The sequence below is a fragment of the Geosmithia morbida genome (assembly GCF_012550715.1).
Source record: "Geosmithia morbida isolate 1262 chromosome Unknown scaffold_2, whole genome shotgun sequence".
NCBI classification, from domain to species: domain Eukaryota; kingdom Fungi; phylum Ascomycota; class Sordariomycetes; order Hypocreales; family Bionectriaceae; genus Geosmithia; species Geosmithia morbida.
The window spans coordinates 1,958,775-1,985,540 of NW_023336189.1; the positions used below are offsets into that span (position 1 = coordinate 1,958,775).

Here is a 26,766-nt window from a genome sequence, read left to right on the forward strand (position 1 = left end):
TTATTCACTTTGAATATAGATTGCCACCTTTGAATACCAACTCCATCATCCGAATGTTTGCTCCCTGAACACCAGAGTTGCTAAAAGAGAGTGACTGCTAAAAGAGAGTGACTGCTAAAAGAGAGTGACTTACTCCGATTCCTTCCCATGAACTACTGCGAATCCTCCGTCTCTGGAGGAAAAAACACAGGCAGAGCATCCCTATAAGCATCACCTTCTTTGGTCTCAAATGTGACAAACACCACCCTATCAATCTTCCAGCCATCGGAGCCCTCGAGAAACTCCCTGACGGTAGAGCAGGCGACCCTCGCGGCCTCCCTGCTAGGATACCCATACACGCCGGTACTGATGGCGGTGAAGGCCAAGGTGCGCACCCCCCCGGCAACAGCCACCTTGAGGCTCTCGCGGTAGCAGCTGGAGAGCAGGTCCTGCGCCAGCAGCTTGTCCTTGGCCGAGAAGCTGTAGATGGGACCGACGGTGTGTATGACGTGCTTGGCCGGTAGTTCGTAGCCGCGTGTCATCTTGGCGCGGCCGGTGCTGCACCCGCCCAGGGTGCGGCACTCAGCTAACAGGCCAGGACCGGCGGCGCGGTGGATGGCGCCGTCGGCCCCGCCACCGCCCAGGAGGCTCGTATTGGCCGCGTTGACAATGGCGTCCAGCTGCAGCTTGGTGATGTCGCCGCGGACCAGGCCTACGCGGTCGTTGATGGAGGTTGATGGGACAATGCTGGGGGAGGAGGAGGAGGCGGCGGCGGCGACGAGCGTGCCGGAGCGATAGAGGCTCGTCAGAGTGGGAATGCTGGAGAGTGGTTTGACGGACATTGTGGCAGAGCGGTCCTTTTGATGTTATCTGCCAAGAGAATAGATGAGGGAGATGGAGATGGAGATGGAGATGGATATAGAGATGGAACAAGTGACGACAAGCTGATGGAGTGGCGGGTGGGTGCCTGAGGACCGTGGCACATGCAAACGAGCGAAGCGGAAACAACTCCCAGAAGGGCCGCCGGAGGCAAACAAGTACACGAAAAATGAGAAGGAGACCGAGTGTGTAGGAATCGTGTCTCCATGGCCATTCGGGTAATAGAATATTAATATTGATAGCTTGGACGATGATAGCAGTGTTAAGAGAGTGTCTGGTATAATTTTGTCCACCTCCCCTCACTAGCTTGGCTTATCAGCTTGGCTTATCGGCGTCTGAGTTGGTGACGGGGCATAAGGCCCCTCCTTCCGAATTATTTTGTCTGCTAAAGGTGACTATTCTCTTTTCCCTTGTCTACAGCACACCTCGTACGAACTACAATCACCCACAGAGTAAGGGAGACAGAAAAAGATAGAGAGAGAGCGCTGATCGACCGCAAACATGGCTGAGGAAATCACCCAGAACATGCCAAAGCTCCAGCTGGATGAGGAGACGGGCGACATGGTGTCCAAGGCGGAACTCAAGAAGCGTCAGCAGAAGCGGGCAAAGAAGGCAGCTCAGGAAAAGGCACGGCAGGAGAAGGCGGCCGCCGGAACGGCACCCGATGCCGCACCCAAGTCCAAGCCCGAGGAGACGCCTAGCGACCCGGAGGCCATGTTCAAGGTGGGCTGGCTGCAGGACGTGTACAATGAGAGGCCGACCAAGGACGTGGTCACGCGCTTCCCCCCCGAGCCCAACGGCTACCTCCACATAGGCCATGCCAAGGCCATCGCTGTCAACTTTGGCTTCGCCAGGTACCACGGCGGCGTGTGCAACCTCCGCTTCGACGATACAAACCCCGAGAAGGAGGAGGAGAAGTACTTTACTGCTATCACCGACATCATCGAGTGGCTCGGCTTCAAGCCGCACAAGATTACCTACTCGAGTGACAACTTTGGCAAGCTGTACGAGCTGGCCGAGAAGATGATCACTCTTGGCAAGGCCTACGTGTGCGCTTGTGATGGTGGGTGTGCCTGGGCCATTTCCCCGACATCTCATCTTATTTTGCTGTTTCATCTCCTAACCCCGACTCCTCTGCAGACACCGAGATCAAGCAACAACGTGGTGGAGAAAAGGGCGCCAACGAACGATACCGATGCGCACACGCTGAACAGACCGTTGAGGATAACCTGACCAAGTTCCGCGACATGCGCGATGGCAAGTACAAGCCCCGCGAGGTGTTCCTCCGCATGAAGCAGGACATAACGTCTGGCAACCCGCAGATGTGGGACCTGGCCGCCTACCGCATCAAGACGGACCAGCCGCACCACCGCACGGGATGGGACTGGAAGATATACCCGACCTACGACTTCACACACTGCCTGTGCGACAGCTTTGAGGGTGTGACGCACTCGCTGTGCACGACCGAGTTCATCTTGTCGCGTGTGTCGTACGAGTGGCTCAACAAGACGCTCGGGGTGTACGAGCCCATGCAGCGTGAGTATGGCCGTCTGAACCTTTTTGGCACGGTGCTGTCCAAGCGCAAGATCCTCAAGCTGGTCGAAGAGGGGATTGTGCGCGGCTGGGACGACCCCCGCCTGTACACGCTCATCGGTATCCGTCGTCGCGGCGTGCCTCCCGGGGCCATCCTCGAGTTCGTCAATGAGCTGGGCGTCACAACCAACACCACGGCCATCCCCGTCCACCGCTTCGAGCAGACGATCCGCAAGTACCTTGAGAAGACTGTGCCGCGCCTCATGCTCATCATGGACCCCGTGCGCCTGGTCATCGAGGACGCCGAGCCTGTCGACGTCAACCTCCCCTTCTCCCCCAAGGTTCCCGAGATGGGCTCCCACAAGGTCCGCTTCACTCCGACCGTGTATATCGACCGCTCCGACTTCCGCGAGGTTGACAGCAAGGACTACTTCCGCCTCGCCCCCGGCAAGTCGGTCGGCCTGCTCAACGCGCCCTTCCCCGTCAAGGCTACCACCTTCACCAAGGACGAGTCCACCGGCAAGGTGACGGAGATCCGCGCCGTCTTCGACCGTGAGGGGAAGAAGCCCAAGACATTTATCCAGTGGGTCGGCACCGAGGGGTCGCGCAACGTCGAGGCCCGCGTGCACAACCGCCTCTTCAGGTCGGAGAAGCCCGAGGACGCAGAGGGCGGTTTCCTCAACGACATCAACCCCGACAGCGAGGTCGTGTACAAGGATGCCATTATCGAGGCCGGCTTTGACGAGGTCCGTCGGAGGGCTCCCTGGCCTGAGGCTGCTGGCGAGAGCGAGCTTGGCAAGGGTGGTCCTGAGAGTGTGCGCTTCCAGGCTATGCGTGTTGCTTATTTTGTAAGTTTTTCTTCTTGTTTTCTTCTCCCTTTCCATCCCCCCCCCCCCCCCCCCCCCCAAGTTATTCTATATAGGATAGGAACAGAAATCTGACAATCTATAGGCCATCGACTCGGATAGCACCGAGGACAAGATTATCCTCAACCGTATCGTCAGTCTAAAGGAGGATTCCGGCAAGTCGTAGTGGTGCGAAAGAGTTATAAAAAAAAGAAAAATAAGGGAATGGTGTAGCGGAGTGATTTTACGACTGAAAAGTATCAAGAATAGAGAGTGAATTCGATGCGAAAGACTATCAAAGATTCCAGTCACTGTCATGCCGACTGGAGCGGAGCGAGGAGGAAGCCCCTGGCAGGGTCACCGAAGGGTCACCGAAGGGCAGGGAAAGCCAGTCAGAGTCCTATGCGATTATAAAGATGCCGCAGGGTTCCAGAATCACTCTAGAGGATGCACATGAATATGGGATGAGGGTCTTCAAGCCGCAGATTTCCTCACATCTCGAGAAGTGGAAGGATATGTACGCTGTCGTCGACTCTCACACACAGTCAAATAAATGGACAGATGTGCGGACGGCAATAGAGCGATGTGTGTCCGCGGATGAGATCGTTAGCGATTTCTCATCCGTAGGCGTAATAATGAACAAGTACGGTAGTGGAACTAATGTGTAAGATACCGTCTCGAGGCCTTATGATGGGGCTTAGGATATACTAACCTGTACAAGAGAAACATCATGGCTGAAGAATTAGACGGGTCGACAAAAAGGTTCGACGAGAAACGACAAGAGGCGACCTGGGGAACGATATCGAGACTTGAAGAAGAAGAAGAAGAAGAAGAAGAAGAAGAAAGGACGCCAACTCGTTTCGTTGGCACTGAAACGACCGCTGATGATCCCTCGCGGGAGCAACAGTTCACTTAGTTCTAAACCATCATCGTATGGTCCGATGAAATAACTGATAGGATGCCTGGACAAAGTCTTGGTTCTATTTACAAACTTGAAGAGCCCCCGATGTATAGGTGGTTACTGAACAAAAACAAGGAACCCTGTCCCTTCATTCCCTTCTCCTAGATGTCTATATGTAATCCTTAGCTGTGATACGATTTGGATTGTTTGGAATCATCGTAGGCAGCGGATTATTCCACCGGACAAACGTCCTGTCGTCCCATACGTCCTCAACAGGTAGCATCTCTGCCTCAAGGCCTCTTGATACATCTTCATTGTCACGCCAGACTCTGTATTCGCATTCCATTAGCTCCACGTCCTTTATAGCGAAGCCCGATATGAAGGCAGACACTATCTTGGCCGGTGACTTACCGTAGCAGGTTCCCACCAAGGAGCTTCTCGACATCCTCATCCGTCGCTCCACGGCGCATGACTGCCTCGACGAGTTTCGGGTAGTCCGCGACGGAATCGATCCCCTCTGCCAAGGTCACGGTGCCGTCAAAGTCACCTCCGATGCCGACGTGATCCCATCCGGCTATCTGGACGATGTGCATGATGTGGTCGACAACCGTCTCGATATTGGCAGCGTCCGGATTCTCGGCGTTGAGAAACCTCTTGACAAACATGACCATGAGCAGACCACCATTGGACGGAAGCCTCGCCAGAACGTCGTCCGGAGCATTACGGTAGCTGCGGGCAAGTTCGTAGCACGCGCTGTGGCTGAATATGACGGGGGATGTCGTCATGTTGAGGATCTGCCGCATGGCTCGGTGCGACGTGTGCGACAGGTCGATCATCATGCCCAGCCGGTTCATCTCCCTGATGCCCGCGGCGCCAAACTCGGTGAGGCCGCCGTCGGCGCCGCCGCTGGTGACGGTGGAGGCGGCCGTGGCGTACGGGTTATCGCAGTTGTGCGTCACGGTGATGTATCGCACGCCGAGGTCGAAGAGCTGTCTGATGACGGCGATGGATGACCCGGTCTGGTGAAGACCCTCTGCGCCCAGCATAGAGGCTATCCTGCCTCGTTTAAAGGCCTCCGGTACGCATGAAGACGTCTCGCAGTAGTGCAGGTCGTCAATCCGGGATATGAAGCGCTTGGCCACGTCTACCTGCTCAAGAGTGTCACGCACGCTGTGGCTCGGGTCGTCGAGGTGCCCTAGGGCCGGGCACTCGACAAAAACGGACCAGAACTGCCCTCCTACGCGACCTTTTCTCATGCGCTGGAGATCGGTATGGCTGGCGAGACCTGAGATGGCGTACGATGTATCGATCAGTAGAAGTTTACACATGATACTCCGTAGTATGCATTAATACATTAATGCATGTACACGGTACGTATGTACATATGAAATATCATTCCTCGATTCATCGGATGGCACGTACCTTGACGGAATGTAAAGATGTTATCATCATTAATCTTATTCTGAAGCTCAACTCGAAATAAATACGCTATGTCATTATGCCCGTCGATCAACGGAGTGCGTCTCAGGATCCTGTCTGCCCGCGCCTTGTAATCCGCGACGTCGACAACATTGATAGTTCCGTAACGATAGACTGCAAGGATAGCCAGGGCCAAGACGATGATTCCAGAAGCGCGTGCCAACATTGTGTGGCCTTTAGAGATACTGGATTGGGGAGTGAACTGGAATGCTGTGCTTAATACATGTAATAGTCCGATCCTGCCACTCATGGGACCCCCCTCCGCCTCTCCTCTCCCTCCCGGCCGGGTAAGTGGGCCGATGTCCTTATCTCGAGGTCGGCAATGCACTCCCGACCGACTGGGATATATGGCGTTTGTCTTATCGCTTGTCTTGAGCCGATGTATCGTCCCTCGACCCCGTGAACGGCTCAGTTGATACTCAACCCAACAACTCTTATATGCCGCCGAAATCCAATGGTTAGATCTATGTCTGAGACAAGAGCATTGGACATGATGTCTTCTTCTACGAGCGCAGCCTCTCCCGAACGGACAAACCGCATTACCATTAGAAAACGGTCTGATGTCGCGTGAGTCGGAGCAGTTCCCGGCGACATTTCCACTTGATGTGAGGTGAATGTCTGCCTGTAAATGTCACCCTCACAGTCGCTTATAGAACCTGGATGTAGCTGCCGACGATGCCACGGCCTCAAGGTGAAGTGCTCTGGCGGGACACCCTGTCAAAGGTGTCGTAGTGCAAGAAAGGAGACAATATGCGAGTACCGGGCGCGAGACCGGACAGTGACAGTATCTGCAAGGTGAGCAGGTGTTCACACACTGCATTCACGCACTGCATGTCTGCCTTCCTGTGGAACTGACATGTGTTATCTATTGTGCAGCTATCTGGCACGTCTGCGGAACGGTCAGAGATCCCGCGATGACTCTGACAATGATGCAACGCCGGCAACCCCCATCGGCCAGCCTACGTCCAAGACAGCCGAGACCAACAACGCACTTCCGCGCGACCAGTCTCCTTCCCCGGCAGACCCGGAGATTAAGAATCCCATCCACGAGCCGCGACGCATCTTCCAGCTGGACCCGGCATCGCGACAGCAATTCGTCGGGGAGTCAACAAGCTGGGCCTTCAGTGACCGCCTGCTGCACACGTTGAACCCCCAGCCCGGTTCGGGCTCGGGCGTTCTTGACCACCGCTATGTCAACGATGTCGTCTTCTCTAGACAGATGAATCAGGATGGTGGCGTGAAGCTCCCGGGACGCATCCGCGCGAATCTGCTCGTGCGCATCGCCCTCAGCTTCATCGGCCAAGACTATCATTTCTTCATACACAAGGACTTCCTTCAGCAGCTCCATTTGGCTTACGACCCGGCGACTTCGTCCGACGCAGCGGGTGGGTTCCAGCCGCCCCTGGGTACGTCCTGGGTATGCAAGCTCTACGTCGTCCTTGCGTTGGGTGAGCTGTACTCCAATGTCATGTCGACTTGCACGTCCGACCAGGCCACCCCGGCAGTCCCCGGGACGGAATACTTCAAGGCTGCTGTCCGGCTGTTGCAAGATACATTCGAGGAGCCATCCGTGACGCAGATTGAGATAATGCTATTATTCGTAAGATCCTTTCAACAATCTGCAACAGTCATTGCTAGGGAATATTCGGCTAATCAAACGGTCGAGAAACAATGTATTCAGTGCTTTTACTCCAACGCCCTAGGGAGATGTAAATCAGCCCACATGTATAGTGGAATGGCGATGCGTATGAGTACTTGCCTCGGCCTCCATCGACGCATCCTTGACGGCCACAACCTGTCTCTGACTGAGAGGGAGCATCGTATCCGCCTTTGGTGGACGGTATACGTCTTCGAAAGATCGACGTGTTCCAAGCTCGGCCAGCCGTTGACGATACAAGACACGGAAATCGACGTCGAGATGCCCTCCGGCGACCCGTCCTCTGGCGCCCCCAAGCATGAACTGGGCCTGGCGGAGCACCTAACTGCCCACGTAAATCTGGCGCGCATCACGGGGCTCATCATGACCGACATCTACTCGCCGGCGTCGGTGGCCAACAGAGACAAGTTCGTACCGAGCACGCGGTCCATCCTGCAGAGGCTGAGGAGATGGGACGCAGAAGCACCGGCAAGTCTGCGGTGGAGGCCGGAAGGGCGCGATCCACGACCGGTTGCCTCTTTGCAGCTCTTCTTCAACCAGTGCATCATCTTGACCACGCGGCCGATCCTCCTCTACATTCTCAAAGTGAGGAACCCCTTTACCGGAAGCAACGGGGCCATGCTCTCAACTCGGGAGAAGGCTTCCATCCCTCAAGTTCCTATATCAGACACGACGAGGTCTCTGGCCGACTCCTGTATCTCGGCAGCTCGCATGTCAAATTCCATCATCTCGCAGCTATTCGTCCAGAGCATGCTGGCCATCTGCGGCTACTTCGACGCCTACCATCTCTTCTCGTCGACGCTGGTCCTCATCATATCGGCCATCACGTCGCCCAACTCTGCAGACTCGGATGCCGTCCAGACGGCTTTCCAACTCCTCATGATCATGCGGGATAACGGAAACGTGTCCGCCGGCGAGTACTTCTCCCGCCTTGCCCAGATACAGCTTTCCGTCAACAAACAGTTCTCCCGGAGTCGGAGCGCTCCCGAGACAAGTAGGAACACACCTGCAGCGGCCCCGACATCTACCGAGGTGACCGAGACGGCACCGGTCGACTTGGAAAATACCGAGTCACCGATCTCTTCGTCCTCTGAGGATATGGACCTGGTCAATGTGGACTGGGGCAGGTTCTTGATGCCGGACTCGCTGGGGGAGGCAGGGGCTGGTGGTGTCATCACTGCCGATCCCTTGGATGATCCTATCCTGCAGGCCTTTTTGGATAACGCAGATGTAACTATGGATGAGGCTTTTGTACCGACAGCGGAGGACATGGGGTTGGTATGGTGATGGAAAAAATCCACATGCAATCAGTGACCAAGGAATCTAGTATTCAGAGAAATTCTCGCCCTTTAACATGGTTCGTGAAGCTGCTATTGAGAAGTAATGACGCTGCTGATGGCCTCTGCTACATAGTCGACATTCTTCTTGTTTACACCACTCAGACTTGCACGCCCGTTGAGCATGAGATAGACGTGATGCTCCCGTCTTAGGCGTATCACCTGCTCCGCAGTCAGACCCGTATAGCTGAACATGCCGATTTGTGATGTGAGGTGGCTCCAATCTCCCGTACCCGGTCTCTTGGCGATCCCCTGCCTCAGCAATCTCCGCGCCTCGTTGATGCGAGTCGACATGGTTCGTAGGTCCCCCAACCACATGTGCCGAAGACCCGAGTCGGACAGAATGGTGTGGACAATTCTGGAGCCAAACAGGGGCGCATTCGATATCTCGGCTCTAATGAGACGAACAAGGCGGCTTTTGGGTCCTGCTGGCGGCGTTGATCGTGGGAGGACCAGATGGAATGCCCCCACGCGCTCTCCATACAGGCCAAAGTTCTTTGAGAAGGATTGCGCGATGCACATCGCCTGCGGGCTCTCGGTTGCAGAGCCGTCAAAGAGGTCTTGGTGAAAGTGCCTCACGGGCCATGCATCTGCGTCGACGTCGCCCGAGGCAAAGCCTTGGTATGCCGAGTCGAAGAATGCGCACAGACGCTTGCGCCTGAACAGCTCGGCGAGTTGACGCCACTGAGACTGCGTTGGGTCGATGCCCGTCGGGTTGTGGGCACACGCATGCAGCACGACGACGTCGTCCTCGTCTGCCTCGCCGTCCAGGCAGGACATCATACCCTCAAAGTCCAGCGAGCGCGTGCGGGCGTCGTAGTACGGATATGTCCTTCTTTCGACATCCGGGCCTCCGACTTCCCAGACGAGATGGTGATTACTCCAGGATGGATCCGAGATGAAGACACGGCGAGGCTTAAGGTTCTGCGAGAGGAATGCGGCTCCGAGGTGGTTGGCCCCTGTGCCGGATATCGTCTGCATCGAAACCACATTGCTTTTCGCGACATCGTAAGGTCCCAGAATAAGATCTCTGGCTGAGTTCAAGAAGGGCTCTGAGCCGTAGATGGGGAGATATTCATGATACAAATCAGCCGTTCTGTGCAGAATCTCTTTGGCCTGTTCAGCACGTCTTGTTAATTTTCTGGGCTGATCATCCTTCATGGCTTCTCAGCAACTCGTGTCGGTAGATGCTTACTGCCTTGACGCTGGGTAGTATCCATGGACTGGATGTCTCATCACGGTAGACTCCGGCTCCTAAGCTGACCTTTGACGGATCCTCATCGGCTTTGAAGTCCTCGGTGATAGCAAAGGCCTCATCCCTGGGCAGGTCTTGAAGATGGGCTAGTACGTCGGGCATCGTGACAGATAAAAGATATGATCGGATGATGTTGACCTTTAGTGAAGTGTTGGTACCGTCGGCATTTTATCTCGGCGCCGCAACGGCTACCGAAGCCGACATTTACCGGACCTGCGATAAGATTCGGTAATCTCGCCCGGAGAGCTTTGCCAGGAATTTATCAGCGGGGTTTGGCTTTAATTGTATCCTATTGTAGAATGATTACGACGGCAACATGCCCACGGTCAAGCGTTTGTAGACGCTCACAGACTCTAGCAGATCAGCCACTTTGACTTGCTCATTCTCACCATGAGCATGTAGAATGGATCCCGGCCCATATAGGAACTTCTTGTGATCTCCCCTGAGGCGCGGCACATCAGTCCCATACGAGACGGCTATTCTGTCTAACCCTATACGCGTCGCGCGAGATGGTCAACGAGAGTGTTCCTTGTAAGAGAGAGAGAGTGTTATCTGAACCGTACCTTCGAATTCAGAGTCTAGAAGCACTTCAGGGTACGCGAACGAATCCCTGAGCTCCACGTCGGGATACTTGCCGACCACTTCGGCAACCGTCTTCTTGATACCCGCCATATCGGTAGCTACCCGGATCCCGCACTGGGCGTATGCGTCCGCTGCCATGACATTGTAGGCCACACCGCCACTGATCTTTCCGCAGTGGAACGTTGTAGGGCCCAGGAGTTCGGACGTGGGCAGCTGAAGGGTCTGGAGCTCTGCGAGCAGCGATACGAGAATCCCGGTCGCAGACTTCCCCTTCCCTGGATATCCAGAGTGGCACGCCACGCCTCTCGCGAAAAGCTCGAAGACGTAGTGGCCTTTATGACCGGTAGCCAGCTTCCCCTCCGTCGGTTCGCCGAAGATGATGGCCTCCCACGCCAGATTCATATTGTTGGCTGCAAGCATTCCTGGCCCTCCCTTCTCCTCTCCGACGACAAACAGAAGAGAGACGTCGCCGTCCTTTATGGCCTTCTCAGCACGGAGCTCCTCGAGAGCTGCAATCTGTGCGGCCATTGGTCCCTTGTCATCGCATGCTCCTCGGCCGTAGATGATGCCGTCCTTGATGCACATGGGTATGTGGGGTGGGACCGTGTCCATATGAGAGGTGAGCATAACGCGCGACTCTCGTTTCTCTCCGAGGTAAGCATAGACGTTGAGTCGGTCCGAACCCTCCGATATAGGTATCATCTCTACACTGTATCCGAGAGCTTCCAGATACTTCGCTGTCCAAACGCCAATCTTGTTCTCTTGCTCGCTGACAGATGGAATTCCCATCAACTGCGTAAGCAGTTTGACAACCGGTGCATCGGTCATTGTTGGAGTGGCTCGGAGAAGATGACGATACTGCTCCGATCATAGAACCATGAGGATGTGTATTCTCCAGGGCTAGAACAACGGAAACAAATGGCTCATAGGGAATATCAAGTCATCCACGTTCTTCTTCGGGCAAGGCATATCAAATGGATGGATGCTGCTGGAGAGCCGATGACGTGGAGTCGGCGTCATAGTCTGATCAACGCGGGGCTTTGTTTCTTGTTTAGGTCTGATAAGACAGTCCGGGAAAGCCCAGCCGATACCTCGGCGATGGTTGGGATCCTCCATAAGTCCAGTCCAGGCTCACCCGTCCGTCGAGTAGGATATTGACGGTACAGGGAAGCTTCCAACCCGATCAGCAACAGGTAGGAGGGGTAAATGCCTTGTTGCATTCTACTTCTAAGGATTGGGCCATTTCTATACTGGCACACATAATGCGTATGTCTGTTCACAATCTCGACAGTAACATCTGCAATCTACTTGGTCTTCACTATATAGAATACCTGAAATGGGGACAGTAGTCACCTAGATCTGCGTTCGGTTCAATCGGAGTACCCGCCTGTTCTGCGGCCAGCAGAAGGGCGTCTCGCTTGCGGTTGACCCATACGAAGCTGGCCATCATGAGGATCGTGACCGTCAACGCCACACAGGACAGACCCAGCCCAATCGAAAGCCCGGGGATGTATCGGGGAGCAGTGTCCGTGGTGAAAATCTGACCAACGGCAACCCCGGCCGTGTTGCCTATGCATAGGGTGAAGCCGATCATGGTCGCTCGCTTGTAGTGCCTAGAAACATTGTCGGAGAGCCACATGAGAGACAGTCCGGTTGTGGGGTAAATGCCCAAAGCAGCAACTGTGAAAGCGTGAGTAGAGTATCTTGGGACGGACAATGAGTCTGCATTCTTGAAAGGGGTACTGTACATACCGAAGCAGCCAAAGAATCGAACTTTGAGGTTGTCGACACTGATCAAGATTGCGTAACCGACAATTAGGAATAAGAGGCAACCGGCAAGATACGGGCCGCGTTTGCCAGTCTTGTCAGAGAAGTAGGCAACGATCAAGAAGAAGACCAGAGCACATATGTAGATGGGGACGGTCATCAGATTGGCATGAACGGAGGTGTATCCGAGGCCCTTGATGATTGCCGGCATAAAGGTCGTCAACCCGTACAGCGAGATGTCCACCGAAAACTGATAGACACAAAACGCATACCACTTCGGGTCCGCAAACGCCTTTAGACACTCGGCCATGGAGAACTCGTCCGCGTTTCCCCAGTTGGGGTCGGCGTCGTAGCGGGCCTGCATCATCTTCTTCTCCTCGGGAGTGAGGAACCAAGCTTCCGTAGGCGAGGTGGGGAATACGAACCAGAATATGGGGACGAGGACCAGGGTCATGATGGATTCAACGACGAACAGCCAGCGCCAACCCTCAAAGTTGGCCGTCTCGATCTGCGTAAGTCCAAATGCCAGCAATCCACCAAAGGCGCTGGAGAATGCGCTGAATGCGAATATGACCGACGAGCGCTTGCCTCGCTCCGACTTGTTGTATATCCATCCGAGGCAGACGTTGATGCAGGGGATGAGACCTGCCTCGAAGACGCCGATCAGCAACCGACAGGCGTAAAGGCCATTGTAGTTCTGGATAAAGGCTGAACAGGGGAGTTAGCAGACTGTCCCTCTCTCATTCATGTATCCGGACTGATAGGTTCGATGCTTACACATCCCCAGAGTACAGCAGCCCCATAGGAGAGCACACGTTGCCATGAGAGGCTTCGGCCCAATGGCTTTCAACATTATAGCAATGGGACCCTCCAAGGGCACGTATGTAGCAAACCTGCAAGGAAGGCGATGTGCTGATTAGTCTCATTCATGTTCTCACGGAGCAGGGGGCAGTGCCTCATAAGGTGGACTTACAGAAGGGTTGTGGCCGTGCCGAATTGGTTTCCAACAAGTCCAATATCGTCTGGCATACCTGCTACCTGAGCATTTCCAAGGTTGTTTCTGTCGAGATTGGCCATCATATACAATGCGCCCATGGCAGAGATAGCGTACATCTGAAACATGAAGGTCGTTAGTTGTTGAGATTGTCAGTACCGTTCGTTTGTGTAGCCTCGGGGTCAACCAACGTCGAACTTGCGCATCATACGGCGCTCAAGCACGGGATCGATATAGTGCTCGGAGGCCGAATTTTCTGTGTCCTGTCCATCCTTTACACTGGACGTGATGGTGGCCTCTTTGGGCAGTGATTGGGTCATCGTGATGTACAGTTACTAGGTCAGAGTAGAAACTACTGAATATGATGAGTAAATGTGACAGATGAACTCCCTTTTGAAAGGGTCTCTCAAGTTATCGGAAGTTGATCTCGTGAGAGAGTCGACTCCGAGGACCCAGAGGAAGCAGACGGGTATCTGGATCCTTTTGCACGCTGCATGGCAGTGCATCTCCATGTGACGATAAATCAATGAGCGATAACTGCATATCTAGAATCCCCGTAAGAAGCAATACCACTAGCCGGGCAAACCGACAGAGTTTCCTGAATTATCATGCTACACGGTGGACCGTTTCCGGGCTGATATCAGCTTACCGCAGATGAGCATATGAGCGGCAAGTGAAGATAACGAGACTCCAATCTTCGAACATGCAACAGATAACGGATCGGCACGCCTCCTCCACATGGACAACTCCTCATCGGCAAAGGACACCGAAATCTTCAAGGTAGAGGGTAATCTTGAGGGATGCCGGCAAACGTGGATAAATCGATGAGTCGGCTCGCGCGCAACTGTAATGAGGAATAGGCATTTCTACAAATGCCGATAAATGGCGACATTTCCATTCGAAAAGAATCGTATGGACACATAAATAATGCAACGCCTTGGAAGAGAAGAAATCTATTCCGGGAGAGTTGTTTTGCTTGCACCAGGTTCCAATATTCATTCAGAGAACAGCAGCACTATCAACCATGGCACCCACAACCTCCGGCATCCGCATCGCCGTTGATAGGGGAGGTACCTTTACCGATGCCTGGGCTTGGATCCCGGAGACGGGCGAGGAGCTTGTCTTGAAAGTGCTCTCAAACTGCCCGGATGAGTACGATGACGCACCAACAGAATGTATCCGCCAAATCCTGGAGACGGCCACAAAGAAGGAGATACCGAGAGGAACCCCGCTCAATCTCGACCTGGTTGAGTCCATTCGCATGGGCACGACGGTGGCTACGAATGCACTGCTCGAGAGAAAGGGCGAGAGCACCGCCCTCGTCATCACCAAGGGCTTCCGGGACATTCTAGAGATCGGCAACCAGGCAAGGCCCAACATCTTTGACCTCTCAGTGCGTCGTATGGCCAAACTCTACGACACAGTAATGGAGGTCGATGAGCGTGTCACCATCGAAGGCTTTGCGGAGGATCCGGAACCCCAGCCGATCGATGTCGACTCGGACCCGCAACTGCGCACGGGACTGTCTGGTGATGTCGTTCGCATCATCAAAGTCCCAGACTATGATCAGGTTCGAAGGGACCTGAAGGGACTGTGGCATCGTGGTTATCGGAGTGTTGCAGTCGCTCTGCTCCACTCTTATGCCTTCCAGGACCACGAGATCGGCGTCAGCAACGTCGCCAGAGAGCTGGGCTTCAGGGTGGCGGTCTCGTCGGAACTGCAAAAGATGAGCAAGATTGTGCCCCGGAGCCAATCGGCAGTCACGGACGCCTATCTATCTCCGGTGACCGACGCATACCTCGACAGCTTCAGGAAGGGCTTCAAGGGGAGACTGGAGGACCACAATGCCGGAAAGCTTTTCCTCAACCAGTCGGACGGCGGACTGACCACCTACGCAAAATTCACCGGCCTCCGAGGCGTCCTCAGTGGACCTGCTGGCGGTGTCATCGGTCTCTCCCGGACCTGCTACGACGAGAAGGATGGAACGCCGGTGCTTGGTTTCGACAGTGAGTCTGTATCATTATAACTCTATGCCATGTCTCTATTCATCCAGCATCCAACGTGGAGTGAACCTGACATTCCTGCAGTGGGAGGCACCAGCACCGATGTCGCGCGATATGCAGGATCTCTGGAGCACATATTTGAGAGCACCATTGCCGAAGTCACCATCCAAACCCCCCAGCTGGACATAAACACAGTAGCTGCAGGGGGCGGATCGATCCTCAGCTGGGAGAACGGCCTGTTCAAAGTCGGGCCCGGGAGTGCCGGCGCCGATCCGGGACCAGCGTGCTACGGTCGCGGCGGCCCTCTCACGGTGACCGATGCCAACTTCTTTCTCGGGAGGATCATACCGGACCTCTTCCCGCGGCCTCTAGACTACAACATAGTGCAGAAGAAGTTTCAGGAGCTCACCGCCACGATCAACGCCAGTACAATAGACGGAGGCAACGCGTTCGAGCCCGAGCAAGTCGCCGTTGGGTTCCTCATGGTAGCCAATGCCACCATGACCCGACCGATCAGGACGCTCAGCGAGGGCCGTGGCTTCGAGGCGGGGGCGCATAACCTCGGATGCTTTGGCGGCGCTGGCGGCCAGCACGCAGTGGCCGTAGCTCGCGACCTGGGTATCCCGGTCGTCATCATCCCTCGCTACTCCAGTATCCTATCTGCCTACGGTATGGCACTGTCTAGCGTCGTCCTTGACAAGCAAGAGCCGGAATCGCGCGCCTTCTCGGACGAATCCCTGGTCCCACTCCAGGAGAAGCTCGACAGGCTGTGCGCCCAGGGCCGAGACGGACTGGCCGATCAAGGCTTCGACGATGCTGATGTGCAGCACGAGCTCTTCTTGAACATGCGTTATCGCGGGAGTGACACGACATTGATGATACAGAGCCCAGGCAAGATATCCGAGTTCGGCGCGGCCTTCGTCAACCGCCACCAACAGGAGTTTGGATTCACGCAGCCTCGTGAGATCCTCGTTGACGATGTCCGAGTACGCAGCATCGGAAAGGGGGTGGATATCAAGCTGACCAGTCCCTTCGAAGAGCTCCGGAAGGTCGGGAAGTCAATGCCAGCCACACCGCCCGAGCCGGACTCTGTGCGCAGGGTTCACTTTGAGCAGGGCGGTTGGACGGAGACCGGAGTTTTCCACCTGGAAAATCTTATCCCAGGAATGCGCGTCCCTGGGCCTGCGATGATTGTCGACAAGACGCAGACTGTTGTCGTTGATCCTTTCAGCGCGGCCACAGTTCTGTCTGAGCATCTGATACTAGATATCCTAGACGTCAGGCGCAACGATGTCGAGATCGATACTGTTGACCCCGTCCAGCTCAGCATCTTCGGCAATCGGTTCATGAGCGTGGCCGAGCAGATGGGCATGACGATGCAAAAGACTTCCGTGTCGGTAAACATCAAGGAGAGGTTGGACTTCTCATGTGCCGTATTCTCGGCCGACGGCGGCTTAGTCGCCAATGCACCTCACATCCCCGGCCACCTGGGATCCATGAGTTACGCCGTGGCGTACCAGGCCAAACTCTACGGCCCCGGCGAGCTTAGACCTGGCGATGTTCTCCTCAGCAACCACCCCCGAGCCGGGGGAACCCACTTGCCCGATCTCACCGTTACAACCCCCGTATTTGACGAGGGGGACCCGAGCAAGATCCTCTTCTTCGTTGCAAACAGGGGGCACCACGCTGACATTGGTGGTATCCAGCCTGGGTCGATGCCTCCGAACTCGACTGAGCTCTGGCAGGAGGGCGTCGCAGTCGAGACGTTCAAATTGGTCAAGGAGGGTGTCTTTGATGAAGCTGGTCTGCATGAGATTCTGGTCGACATACCTGCTTCATACCCGGGATGCAGCGGCACAAGAACATTGAATGACAACGTGGCCGACCTCAAGGCAGCCATTGCGGCCAACAACCGCGGTATCCATCTCATCAACGCGCTGGTCAAGGATTATTCGTGGCCTGTGGTGCAGTTCTACATGCAGGCCATCCAGGACAATGCCGCTCAGTCGGTTCGCGAACTGCTCAAAGTCTTCTCAACGAGGTTCGAAGACCAAGACCTGAGTGCCACGGACTACCTTGATGACGGTACACCTCTGTCTCTGAATATCCACATTGACGGGCAGACAGGCGATGCTACCTTTGATTTCGAAGGAACTGGCCCTGAGCACTTTGGTAACCTAAACTGCCCTCCGGCAGTCATGCTCTCCGGAATAATGGTATGCTTCCCTCGTCGACCGCTAGGTCTTGTGTCCAATTCTAAACTGGACACAGTATTGCTTGCGATCCATGATAGCCTCGGAGATCCCTCTCAACCAGGGCTGCCTGTCGCCGATCAGGCTGAAAGTGCCCGGGAACTCAATACTCTCGCCGTCACTAAAGGCGGCTACCGTCGGTTCCAACGTAGAGACATCCCAGCGTATCGTGGACCTCATCTTCAAGGCATTCCAGGCCTGCGCAGCTTCACAAGGTACCTGCAACAACCTCACATTCGGCTACGGAGGAACGGACCCGGAAACGGGCAAGGTAACGCAGGGCTTCGGTTACTACGAGACTATAGCTGGTGGATCCGGAGCCGGAGCAGACTGGGAGGGCGAGAGCGGAGTGCACACGCACGTGACCAACACGCGCATCTCGGACCCGGAGATCTTCGAGCGCCGCTACCCCGTCCTCCTCCACGAGTTTTCCATCAGGGCCGGAAGCGGAGGCGCGGGCCTCAATCGCGGCGGTGACGGGTGCGTGCGCGACATTGAATTCCGCATGCCTCTTCAGGTATCCATCCTGTCCGAGCGCCGGGTTATTGCGCCGTATGGGATGGCCGGCGGCGGCGAGGGCAAGCGAGGCCTGAATCTGTGGGTCCGCCGCGATCCCGAGGACGGGAGCACGCGCACAATCAGCCTGGGGGGCAAGGCGACAACTCGCATGAATGCCGGTGATAGGATCATCATCCTCACGCCGGGAGGCGGAGGTTACGGGCCTGACCCCGCTCGGAAGCCATCGCAGCAAATATTCGGGGCCTTCAAGATTGGGGATAAGTCTGCGTCGACGATGAATGCCAGGGGCAATGGGGGGAGTGTTGCTCGTAGGAATGATATTGCGACGGGGAATTCATGATGAGGGTACATGAGAACACATCGATTTTGAAATATTGACGTTGCCATAACCTCAGTTCGTGTCTATCATGCCCGATGGTAATGGTTGTGAAGTCGCAATACGAGGAGAATTAGGACCGTGCCGGTTATCTGTAGATAGTATCGGCTAACGGCGACCGAGCTCGGGGACGGTTTATCGTGCTTCGGCCGCCCGGTTTGATCCGTATCGAACAGTGTGGGCCGGTGATGTATTGCGTGTGACTCATTGGGAGCACGCCATATAGCCAAAGATTCATGATCGAGCCGAGGATATAATATCAGATATCGGACCTTGTCACCACTCGCAAGTAACTGTCTACCATCCTAGCACGTCGTCTTCTGCAACCGGGGACCCCGCCAGCAGCATGTCCGCCAAGCAAGACATATTATTCATCGACTCGCCAGTACAAGCCATCGATATTGACCGTCGACGCGCGCTCTCGGAGAAGTTCAACCTTCTTTACTACGACTGCGAATCGATAGACGAGTTCAAGGAGCGCCTGCAACCCGGCGGGCCCTACGCCAACCTGGTTGCCGTCGTTCGCGGCGGATGGCTCAAAGCCAGCACATTAGCCTACAGCCCGCCCTTTACGAGCGACGTCGTGCCGTACTACCCGCCATCTCTGAGGCTCATCTGCTGCAGCGGCCACGGCCATGACGCTGTCGACATCGAGGCCTTGACGGCCCGCGGCGTCTGGTACTGCAATACTCCCGATGCATGCACCGAGCCCGTCGCCAATACCGGACTGGCACTCATCCTGGATACGTTCCGGCTCTTCACCTACGCGCAATGGTGCGCGCGGTATGACTGGGCGAGGAGTCGGGAACTGGGAACCAAGGCGATCGAGCCAACAGGCAAGATCCTCGGTGTGGTCGGGCTGGGTGACATTGGCCTCTCTATAGCGCGAAAGTGCGAGGCAGCATTTGACATGAAGATCCGATACCAGGGGCCGCGGAGGAAACCAGAGGCAGAGAAGCTGTTCAAGCACGACGTCGTCTACTACGCGTCGGTCGATGACATGATCCCCCACGTCGACTGCATTCTTCTTGCTGCACCTTACACAAGGGAGACACATCACCTATTATCCGACAAACAGTTCTCTCTCGCGAAGAGAGGCGGCGTGAGGATCGTCAATGTCGCCAGGGGGAAGATGATTGACGAAGATGCTCTTCTCGCTGCTCTCGAGGATGGGCGCGTCATCGGCGCAGGCCTGGACGTTCACAGGGATGAGCCCGACGTCAACCCCGGACTTAGGGAGAACTGGCGCGTGACGCTTTTGCCGCATATCGGCGTCTGCTCGGCTACCAGCTGGGAGAACTTTGAGAGGATCAATCTGGATAACGTGGAGGCCTTTTTCAACACGGGGAAGCCGGTTACTCCTGTCAACAGTATCGGATAGGTGCGCATCGACATGTTACCCTCATGTATACAGCCCAGGAGTTCAACCCTAGTATTTGAAGCAACGCCATGAATGAAAGGAATCAACGTCATCATGTTCAAGACCACTCTGAAGGACGGAATCGTGGGCCACACTTAGCGGCTCTTTATCATCCAGACAGGCATTCTCCAAGCACAGCTCAACTACAGATACGCATACCAAGGGACCAAAGCTCACCATTGAGGCTCACCAGAAAGTCAGACAAGACGTCTAGAATGATACTGGAAGCTCAATCCGACATGAGAAGGGAACTGTCAACCCTGATTTGACCTTTACTTCTGAATCCGTACCTTTAAGACTTCTCGGGCTATCATCGACGGATAACGCCTCTGAAACGGTGTCTCGGAGTGGCTTGATATCCATAGCATCGCCAACTACCACTCTAGTCTTATAGAAGGTAGCGAAAGTCCGGATTCTCCAAGTCTGTCTTGTCGTGCATACCCAGATTCATACCATCGGAACAGTCCTCTACATCTTCCGTAGTGCCATAGAGACGATCCCGACGACGATTCTCCCACATCATGTACATTCGGAGTGCCAAGGCGCAAAAGAGGGCGGCGCACAGGCAGACCATGATGACAGAGATGGCCAACACGTACTTTGGAGCGTCCCTTTCTCGGAAGAAAAAGGGTCCGGCAATGTTTCCAGTCGAAAAGATGATGAGCATGAGCGTGTTGGTCGTGGCTCGTTTGGTGTGTCCGGCAATATTTTGACCGATGATGGTGAGGACAAAGGGCCACTAAACACATATCATCAGACAAACATACCGAGAGGGATCATCATCGAAAAAAAAAGGAGAAAAAAAAAGAGAGAAAAAAAGAGAAAAAAAAAAGACTTCAAGTACAAGTACCAGGGGTGGAGCTGACATACTGTGACGGCATACGAATTAATGAGCCAATAGGCAATAACGCGACCGTACTTGTTGGCACCCGTATCCATGGTGCCATAGACAGCAGAGATGCCTGCGATAGCAGGGAGCAGCGGTATAATCATGCCGAGGGTACGGGTGTTCTCGTGCCGGCGAGAGATCAGGCCCCAGGCGAGGATGGACCCCGAACTGACGATGGACGAGGGTAGGCCGATGAGGAGTGTGTGGAACGTGCCGAAGCCCATTCCGGATGTGACGAGGGAGCCGAAATTGGTGAGCCCGCCGTTGGGGAGCATGGTGAAGAAGACGAAGGCGAGGATGAGCCAGGTCTTGACGTCCTTGACGGCGTGCCACACCTGGTAGTTCCTCCACCTGTAGCTCTTGATGCCCATCATGTTGGAGGCGACGCGACGGACGGCGATGACGCGCTCATCGTGGGTAAGAAAGCTGGCCGTGTTGGGCGTGTGCGGCATCCAAGCGATCCAGGCAGCGCCGCTCAGGATGCTCAGGATGCCCAGCACGAGGAAGATGTACATCCAAGGGTCGAGGGCCGTGTCTGCGATGTGGCCTAGCCCATAGGACATGAGCGTCGCCACTATTGCGAACAGTCCCTGCATGCTGGCCCAGGCTGTCATGCGGAGGACCTGCTCCTGGCGCGTGTAGAACATTGATGTGTAGATGACGAAGCCTGGTGTGACGACGGACTCGGACACGCCCAGCAGGAAGCGGATCGCCATGAGACCTCCAAAGTCGTCAAGACCCAAGTGGCTGTTTTGTCTCAGGTCAGCCTTTGAACGTGTTTCTCTCAGCAGATGTCGACCGAGTCCATGCCGGATGAATTCGAAGAGAGTACTGAGAAGAGCTCACGCAAGCATAAGAGCTCCCCAGACCAACGTCATGATGCCGATGACGAGGGATGTCTGGAATCGCTGCAGAATATAGTTGGCCGGATACTGCGCGATGAGATAGCCAAAGTAGAACATGGAGCTGGCCCACGAGTACTGCGTTCCCTCGAGATGGAGCTCCTCGCGGAAGTTGAACAGGACCGCCCATCCCATCGCTACCTTGTCAACGTAGTTGAGGCCGTACATGACGCACATGAGCGGGAGCAGGCGACGGTCTAGTTTGCGCCGCACAGACCGTGACTCCCCCTTCGTGATAGCGCGCGGGCTGCCCTCGGCGAACAGGTCGTATCCCTCGTCAACATCTTCAGCCCCGTTGGGTTTCTCATCGTCGATGCCTTCCACGGCGCGGTCGTCTGCAGGGTGGCCAATCTCGTTCTGTGCCGCCATGTTGAGCAAATTGTCGAGGCGGACTATCGCTACCTGTTCTCTACGGCCAGGTCAAAGGAGTCAAAGGAGGATAAGTGGCATTCGCCGTATTATCTGCATCGTCTCCCGACGGGAGATTGACAGTACACACGGTCCCACGGTCCCTGAAATAAAGATTACCACTTCCTTCTGGAACCTTTTCGGCCAGATAGCAATGTGATATCACTAACACACCCGTCTCGCGGAGAATTCCCCGACGATATCAGCGCCGAGCTATCATCTTACAGGGGTCGCTTATCTCTCTCTAGGGATATCGTTCTTCTCTCCCACTCAATCTTTAAACGGCAGTCGATCTGGGATTCTGGAAACTGCCGGCGTTTGTTATCCGCTTGTCCGTTCTATTGCCGGTTACCTATTCACCCCCCTCCGAGTACGGCGGCGCGCGAGGGGTTGCATTCAGGTTGTCCAAGTGTACTTCCGTAACTAGCAAAATCACCAACATGATAACACAATGACGGCCATGGAGATCAACGAAGAAGAATGTCTTGACTTCCTGTCCCGACTCATCCAGCACAAGAGCTTCTCGCAGACCGATGGCGAGATAGCCACGACCGAGTTCATGGCCAAGTCGCTGGCGGCGATCGGTCTAGATACCGGTATTCACAAGTTCGACGAGGGCCGGCGGCAGAACGTGATTGGCACCTGGAAGCCTACCGCCGGCCAGAGGTCTTTGACGGCCAAGAGTATACTCTTCAATGGGCATCTGGACCACAATCCCGTCTCGGAGGGGTGGACAGTCGACCCGTGGGCCGGCAAAGTGGACAAGGACTTCATCTACGGCATCGGCGTCAGCAACATGAAGTCTGGCTGCGCGGCGTACTACTGCGCCGTCAAGACCCTCAAGCAGCACGGATGGTCGCCGCGCGCCGACGTCGTCCTGACCTACGTTGTCGGGGAGCTGCAGGGCGGCGTCGGCACCATGGCCCTCATCGAGCAGGGTCACATCACGGAGGACACGGCGGACTGCTTCATCAACTGCGAGCCGTCGGATATCCGTGCCATCACCATGCACTCCGAGGCCCTGCACTTCAGCATCGTCCTCATCGGCGAGACGAGGCACATGTCTGCGCGCGAGGAGGCCACCGATGCCATACTTGCGGCATGTGAGCTGATCCCCATCCTCGACGGTATGAAGTTCAACGGTGCCCGGAGTCCCGAGCATGAAAAGTGCAACAGGTGCTCTGTCGGTGTCGTCCACGGTGCCCTCGGTCGCCGGCTGGAGGAGTGGAGGCCCGCACAGGTCGCCGACGTGTGTAAGCTCGATGGCAGTGCGCGGTATGCACCGGGACAGACACAGGAGGGTGTCATGGCCGATATCCGCGCGGTGCTGGATGCTGTCGCATGCAAGTTTCCGGGGATGCGGTACGAGCTGATGCAGCGCACGGAGCCGACGATGCCGGCATTCGAGGCCAACGCCGACTCGGACCTGGTACAGTCGCTTAACCGTGCCTATCTTGACATCCGCAACACAACCCAGCCGACGGGTGTCCTGCCGCCGACCTGCTTTTACGGATCTGACGGCGGGCATCTTTACAAGTCTCTTGGAATGGAGGGTATCATATGCGGCCCCGGCGGCAAGTACAATACTCGCCCTGATGAAAAGGTTGATATTGCTGATTATCTGGACTGCATTCGCCTCTTCATGCGGGTTATTGTTGATCTCTGTGGGAAGTAAATGGTGGCATTTGCCGATAGAATGTAGTGTAGATACGATTGTAGATAGAATCGAGTGCCAAGCGTCCCGTCAGCCGACAAAAGCACCGTTTCCAGTTCAATTTCACGGCCGGCCAATATCACTCGTAATCTTTCGGCGGCCGAGTACGGCGGCCGTTATCAGCACTCGATATTATACACATATGCACGCTTTCCGTCGCTTATATACTCAGTATTAGTCCTTCTCTCACTCTTAGTTCCTCCCGGAATTGTCCAGTTACCTTCAACTGTTCTCGGTCACCGATATCTACATCATGCCAACACAACAAGATGCTGAACGGACCATGCTCGAGACCCCGGACACGGAGCTGCTCCGGTCCTGGTCTAAGCTCTACAGCTCCGAGGTCCACTTAGCTGGCGACAAGTCACACGCCGAGCGCATCTGCCAGCTCTGGAAGTCCTACGGTGTCGCCACAGAGCTTGTGCAGTACGACGTTCTACAGAACTTTCCGCTCAGCACAGGCTTGAAACTGCACGCGGCCTCGGATGCACCCAGCTCTGCATACGAGGCACGCCTGGAAGAGGACGACCTGCCTGAAGACCCGACGTCGTCACCCAGCCGAGGATTGCCAGCCTTTCACGGCTTCTCGGCCAACGGTGATGTGACAGCCGAGCTCGTGTACGCCAACTTCGCGACGCCGCAGGATTTTGAGAACCTCCGAGCCAACGGTATCGATGTGCGTGGCAAGGTGGTCATCTGCAAATACGCCAAGATCTTTCGCGGTCTCAAGGTGCGCGCAGCCGAGCAGCATGGGGCCGTGGGCGTCATCATGTACAACGACCCGCAGGAGGATGGGCAGTACACGGAGAAGAATGGGTACGAGCCCTTCCCCCACGGGCCGGCCCGCCACCCGTCCACCATTCAGAGGGGCAGCGTCGACTTCTTCTCCGTCGCTGTCGGCGATCCGAGCACCCCCTGCTACCCCAGTCTTCCGGGCGACTCGACGGAGAGACGCGACCCACATCATGCGATACCCAAGATCCCCTCGCTGCCAATCTCCTATGCTGATGCAATACCGTTCCTGCGGGCCCTGAACGGCCTCGGAAAGGGTCCCGATACGATGGAGGGGTCCGCGTCCGGCGGCTGGCTTGGCGAGATTGATGGTGTGACGTACCACACTGGGCCGAGCAATGTCGAGGTATCCTTGTCCTCTCACGGTACGGCAAGCCAACCTCCCAAGTCTTGCAGATCCGTCGGCTGATTGTGAAGCATGCGCCGCCCCGGAAAGGCGATTTTCGATATGCACCTATCTACAACGTCATTGGTACAATCCCGGGCGAGACAGAGCAGAGCATAATCCTGGGAAACCACCACGATTCTTGGTGCTGCGGCGCGGTGGACCCTATATCTGGATCGGCAGCCTTGAACGAAGTTGCTAGAGGTTTGGGTAAGCTACTCAAGGCGGGATGGAAGCCGTATAGGAAATTGTATGTCCCATCCCCTCGTACCGACCGGCACTCCTCGACTCACCAACTGGGTCAACTATCAGCGTTCTGTGCTCGTGGGATGACGAAGAGTACGGCTTGGTAGGATCGACGGAATGGGTCGAGGACAACGCTCGTGACTTGGCCGAGAACTGTGTCGCTTACATCAACGTTGACGAGTCGACTAATGGAGGCCGATACCTTGGCGCCGTGGGCAGTCCCCTCCTGTCAGACATCCTGCGGTCTACGACTAGGCTCGTCAGTTCGCCGATCGATAGCACCAAGTCAGTGTACGATGACTGGATAGCCGACCTGGAGGGGAAACAGGCGGTGACGGATGACGGTGTGGTTGTCAGGCCGAGCCTGGGCCTGGTCGGGACCGGCAGCGACTACACGGCCTTCTATCACCATCTCGGCATCCCCTCGGTCGACATGGTCTTCAACCAGCAGGGCCGGGGAGTATACCCGTACCATTCAAACTACGATGGCTACTACTGGCTCGACAACTTTGGCGATATCGGCTTCACCAAGCACAAGGCCATGGCCCAGCTGTGGGGCCTTGTGGCCGTAGGTCTGGCAGGAGTGCAGCTCATCCCGTTCTGCGTTGCTGACTATGCAGAGTCTCTGGAAGAAAATCTCGCAACGGTCGAGACACAGTATCCAGGTGAATCGCTGGATTATTCAAGCTTCAAGGATACAGTTTCCCGGTTCCGTCAAGCTTCTCTGAGATTCGACGCTGCTTGCCAAGCTGTCTCCAACCATAAACGGGAGACTGATCCTGGACAGGTCTACGCACTAAACCAAGGCATGATTCGACTGGAGAGAGCGTTCCTCCTGGAAGAGGGACACGGTCTAAGAGGAAGACCATGGTATCGGCACCAGGTGAGTCCCTAATCCTAGCTTCGTCTATCCGAGAACGGTTTCTAACTGATAGTTCAGATATTTGCTCCTGGGCTCTGGCTGGGATACGAAGGAGTGGCGTTTCCGGCGCTACGAGAAGCTCTAGAAGGACAGGACTACAAGAGCGCGCAAGAATGTCTATCTGATCTCGAATCCGCAACCTTGAAGGCAACAGGTGTGTTGGAGGAATCAATGGCAAAGGCTCGGAGTTGATGTGCCTCACTTTGAAGATACGCTCCATGAACAGGCACTTCCAGCTACATGTGGTAATGCGTCCGACGACAATTATATCCGCACTCAGAAGCAATGGTCTTCACTCTTAACCATGTTCCTATCTATCTCTCTCACCATACTCGTTCAAGGAGCCTTTAAATATCTCCACCAATCTCTACCTGAGCCTACTGTTCCTCCCCCGCCATTCCAGGCTCTCTAATGACTCTCTCATCCTTTTTTTCTTTCTTTCTGGTAAGATCTTGCAAATCACTACTCCAATTTACACTAAAAGTTATGAAGATAGGAGACCATTTTTTTTTAAAAAAGAAAAAAAGTATTATGAATTGATTAACCAGGTGTGGTGTCTATAGTGGGTTTGGATACCCCTGGGTTATCCACCGCCCCTTGATATTCGTTATAGAAGTGATGAAAGTAGTAATAGATATCTTGAAGAAAGGCAGCAGATTTTGATTGTCATGATCATCTTCTTCATTCCATAGAACAAAGGGATCATGGACTTGTTAAATTCACCCCAGAC

General features: G+C 55.2%; 11 protein-coding genes across 11 annotated transcripts; 6 read left to right on the forward strand and 5 right to left on the reverse strand.

The window, feature by feature from the left end:
- Positions 1-152: 152 nt before the first annotated feature.
- Positions 153-821, reverse strand: GMORB2_4244 (O-acetyl-ADP-ribose deacetylase (regulator of RNase III), contains Macro domain; the record flags this gene model as incomplete). Its single annotated transcript, XM_035466219.1, has 1 exon — positions 153-821. The coding sequence occupies one exon, from the start codon at positions 819-821 to the stop codon at positions 153-155; it is 669 nt and encodes a 222-aa protein (XP_035324056.1).
- Positions 822-1,359: 538 nt separating this feature from the next.
- On the forward strand, positions 1,360-3,423 carry GMORB2_4245 (glutaminyl-tRNA synthetase; the record flags this gene model as incomplete). Its single annotated transcript, XM_035466220.1, has 3 exons — positions 1,360-1,921; positions 1,999-3,239; positions 3,343-3,423. The coding sequence occupies 3 exons, from the start codon at positions 1,360-1,362 to the stop codon at positions 3,421-3,423; spliced, it is 1,884 nt and encodes a 627-aa protein (XP_035324057.1).
- Positions 3,424-4,544: 1,121 nt separating this feature from the next.
- On the reverse strand, positions 4,545-5,782 carry GMORB2_4246 (membrane dipeptidase; the record flags this gene model as incomplete). The annotated part of the gene is made up of 2 exons (XM_035466221.1): positions 4,545-5,422; positions 5,560-5,782. 2 exons carry the CDS (start codon positions 5,780-5,782, stop codon positions 4,545-4,547), a joined length of 1,101 nt encoding a protein of 366 aa, XP_035324058.1.
- A 690-nt stretch (positions 5,783-6,472) lies between these two features.
- On the forward strand, positions 6,473-8,560 carry GMORB2_4247 (uncharacterized protein; the record flags this gene model as incomplete). Its single annotated transcript, XM_035466222.1, has 2 exons — positions 6,473-7,216; positions 7,298-8,560. 2 exons carry the CDS (start codon positions 6,473-6,475, stop codon positions 8,558-8,560), a joined length of 2,007 nt encoding a protein of 668 aa, XP_035324059.1.
- Positions 8,561-8,643: 83 nt separating this feature from the next.
- On the reverse strand, positions 8,644-11,275 carry GMORB2_4248 (aspartate aminotransferase, cytoplasmic; the record flags this gene model as incomplete). The annotated part of the gene is made up of 4 exons (XM_035466223.1): positions 8,644-9,726; positions 9,806-10,003; positions 10,214-10,341; positions 10,429-11,275. The coding sequence occupies 4 exons, from the start codon at positions 11,273-11,275 to the stop codon at positions 8,644-8,646; spliced, it is 2,256 nt and encodes a 751-aa protein (XP_035324060.1).
- A 490-nt stretch (positions 11,276-11,765) lies between these two features.
- GMORB2_4249 (nicotinic acid transporter) lies at positions 11,766-13,528 on the reverse strand (the record flags this gene model as incomplete). The annotated part of the gene is made up of 5 exons (XM_035466224.1): positions 11,766-12,127; positions 12,200-12,922; positions 12,992-13,107; positions 13,188-13,327; positions 13,400-13,528. 5 exons carry the CDS (start codon positions 13,526-13,528, stop codon positions 11,766-11,768), a joined length of 1,470 nt encoding a protein of 489 aa, XP_035324061.1.
- Positions 13,529-14,220: 692 nt separating this feature from the next.
- GMORB2_4250 (5-oxoprolinase (ATP-hydrolysing)) lies at positions 14,221-18,322 on the forward strand (the record flags this gene model as incomplete). The annotated part of the gene is made up of 3 exons (XM_035466225.1): positions 14,221-15,214; positions 15,296-17,427; positions 17,483-18,322. Coding segments are annotated over 3 exons (3,966 nt in total), but the record flags the coding sequence as incomplete, so codon positions are not given.
- Positions 18,323-18,704: 382 nt separating this feature from the next.
- Positions 18,705-19,739, forward strand: GMORB2_4251 (Lactate dehydrogenase or related 2-hydroxyacid dehydrogenase; the record flags this gene model as incomplete). Its single annotated transcript, XM_035466226.1, has 1 exon — positions 18,705-19,739. The coding sequence occupies one exon, from the start codon at positions 18,705-18,707 to the stop codon at positions 19,737-19,739; it is 1,035 nt and encodes a 344-aa protein (XP_035324063.1).
- A 427-nt stretch (positions 19,740-20,166) lies between these two features.
- Positions 20,167-21,938, reverse strand: GMORB2_4252 (MFS family permease; the record flags this gene model as incomplete). Its single annotated transcript, XM_035466227.1, has 3 exons — positions 20,167-20,517; positions 20,649-21,414; positions 21,514-21,938. 3 exons carry the CDS (start codon positions 21,936-21,938, stop codon positions 20,167-20,169), a joined length of 1,542 nt encoding a protein of 513 aa, XP_035324064.1.
- Positions 21,939-22,428: 490 nt separating this feature from the next.
- On the forward strand, positions 22,429-23,652 carry GMORB2_4253 (acetylornithine deacetylase; the record flags this gene model as incomplete). Its single annotated transcript, XM_035466228.1, has 1 exon — positions 22,429-23,652. The coding sequence occupies one exon, from the start codon at positions 22,429-22,431 to the stop codon at positions 23,650-23,652; it is 1,224 nt and encodes a 407-aa protein (XP_035324065.1).
- Positions 23,653-23,944: 292 nt separating this feature from the next.
- GMORB2_4254 (uncharacterized protein) lies at positions 23,945-26,121 on the forward strand (the record flags this gene model as incomplete). The annotated part of the gene is made up of 4 exons (XM_035466229.1): positions 23,945-24,848; positions 24,920-25,118; positions 25,181-25,997; positions 26,050-26,121. 4 exons carry the CDS (start codon positions 23,945-23,947, stop codon positions 26,119-26,121), a joined length of 1,992 nt encoding a protein of 663 aa, XP_035324066.1.
- Between the last annotated feature and the right edge of the window lie 645 nt (positions 26,122-26,766).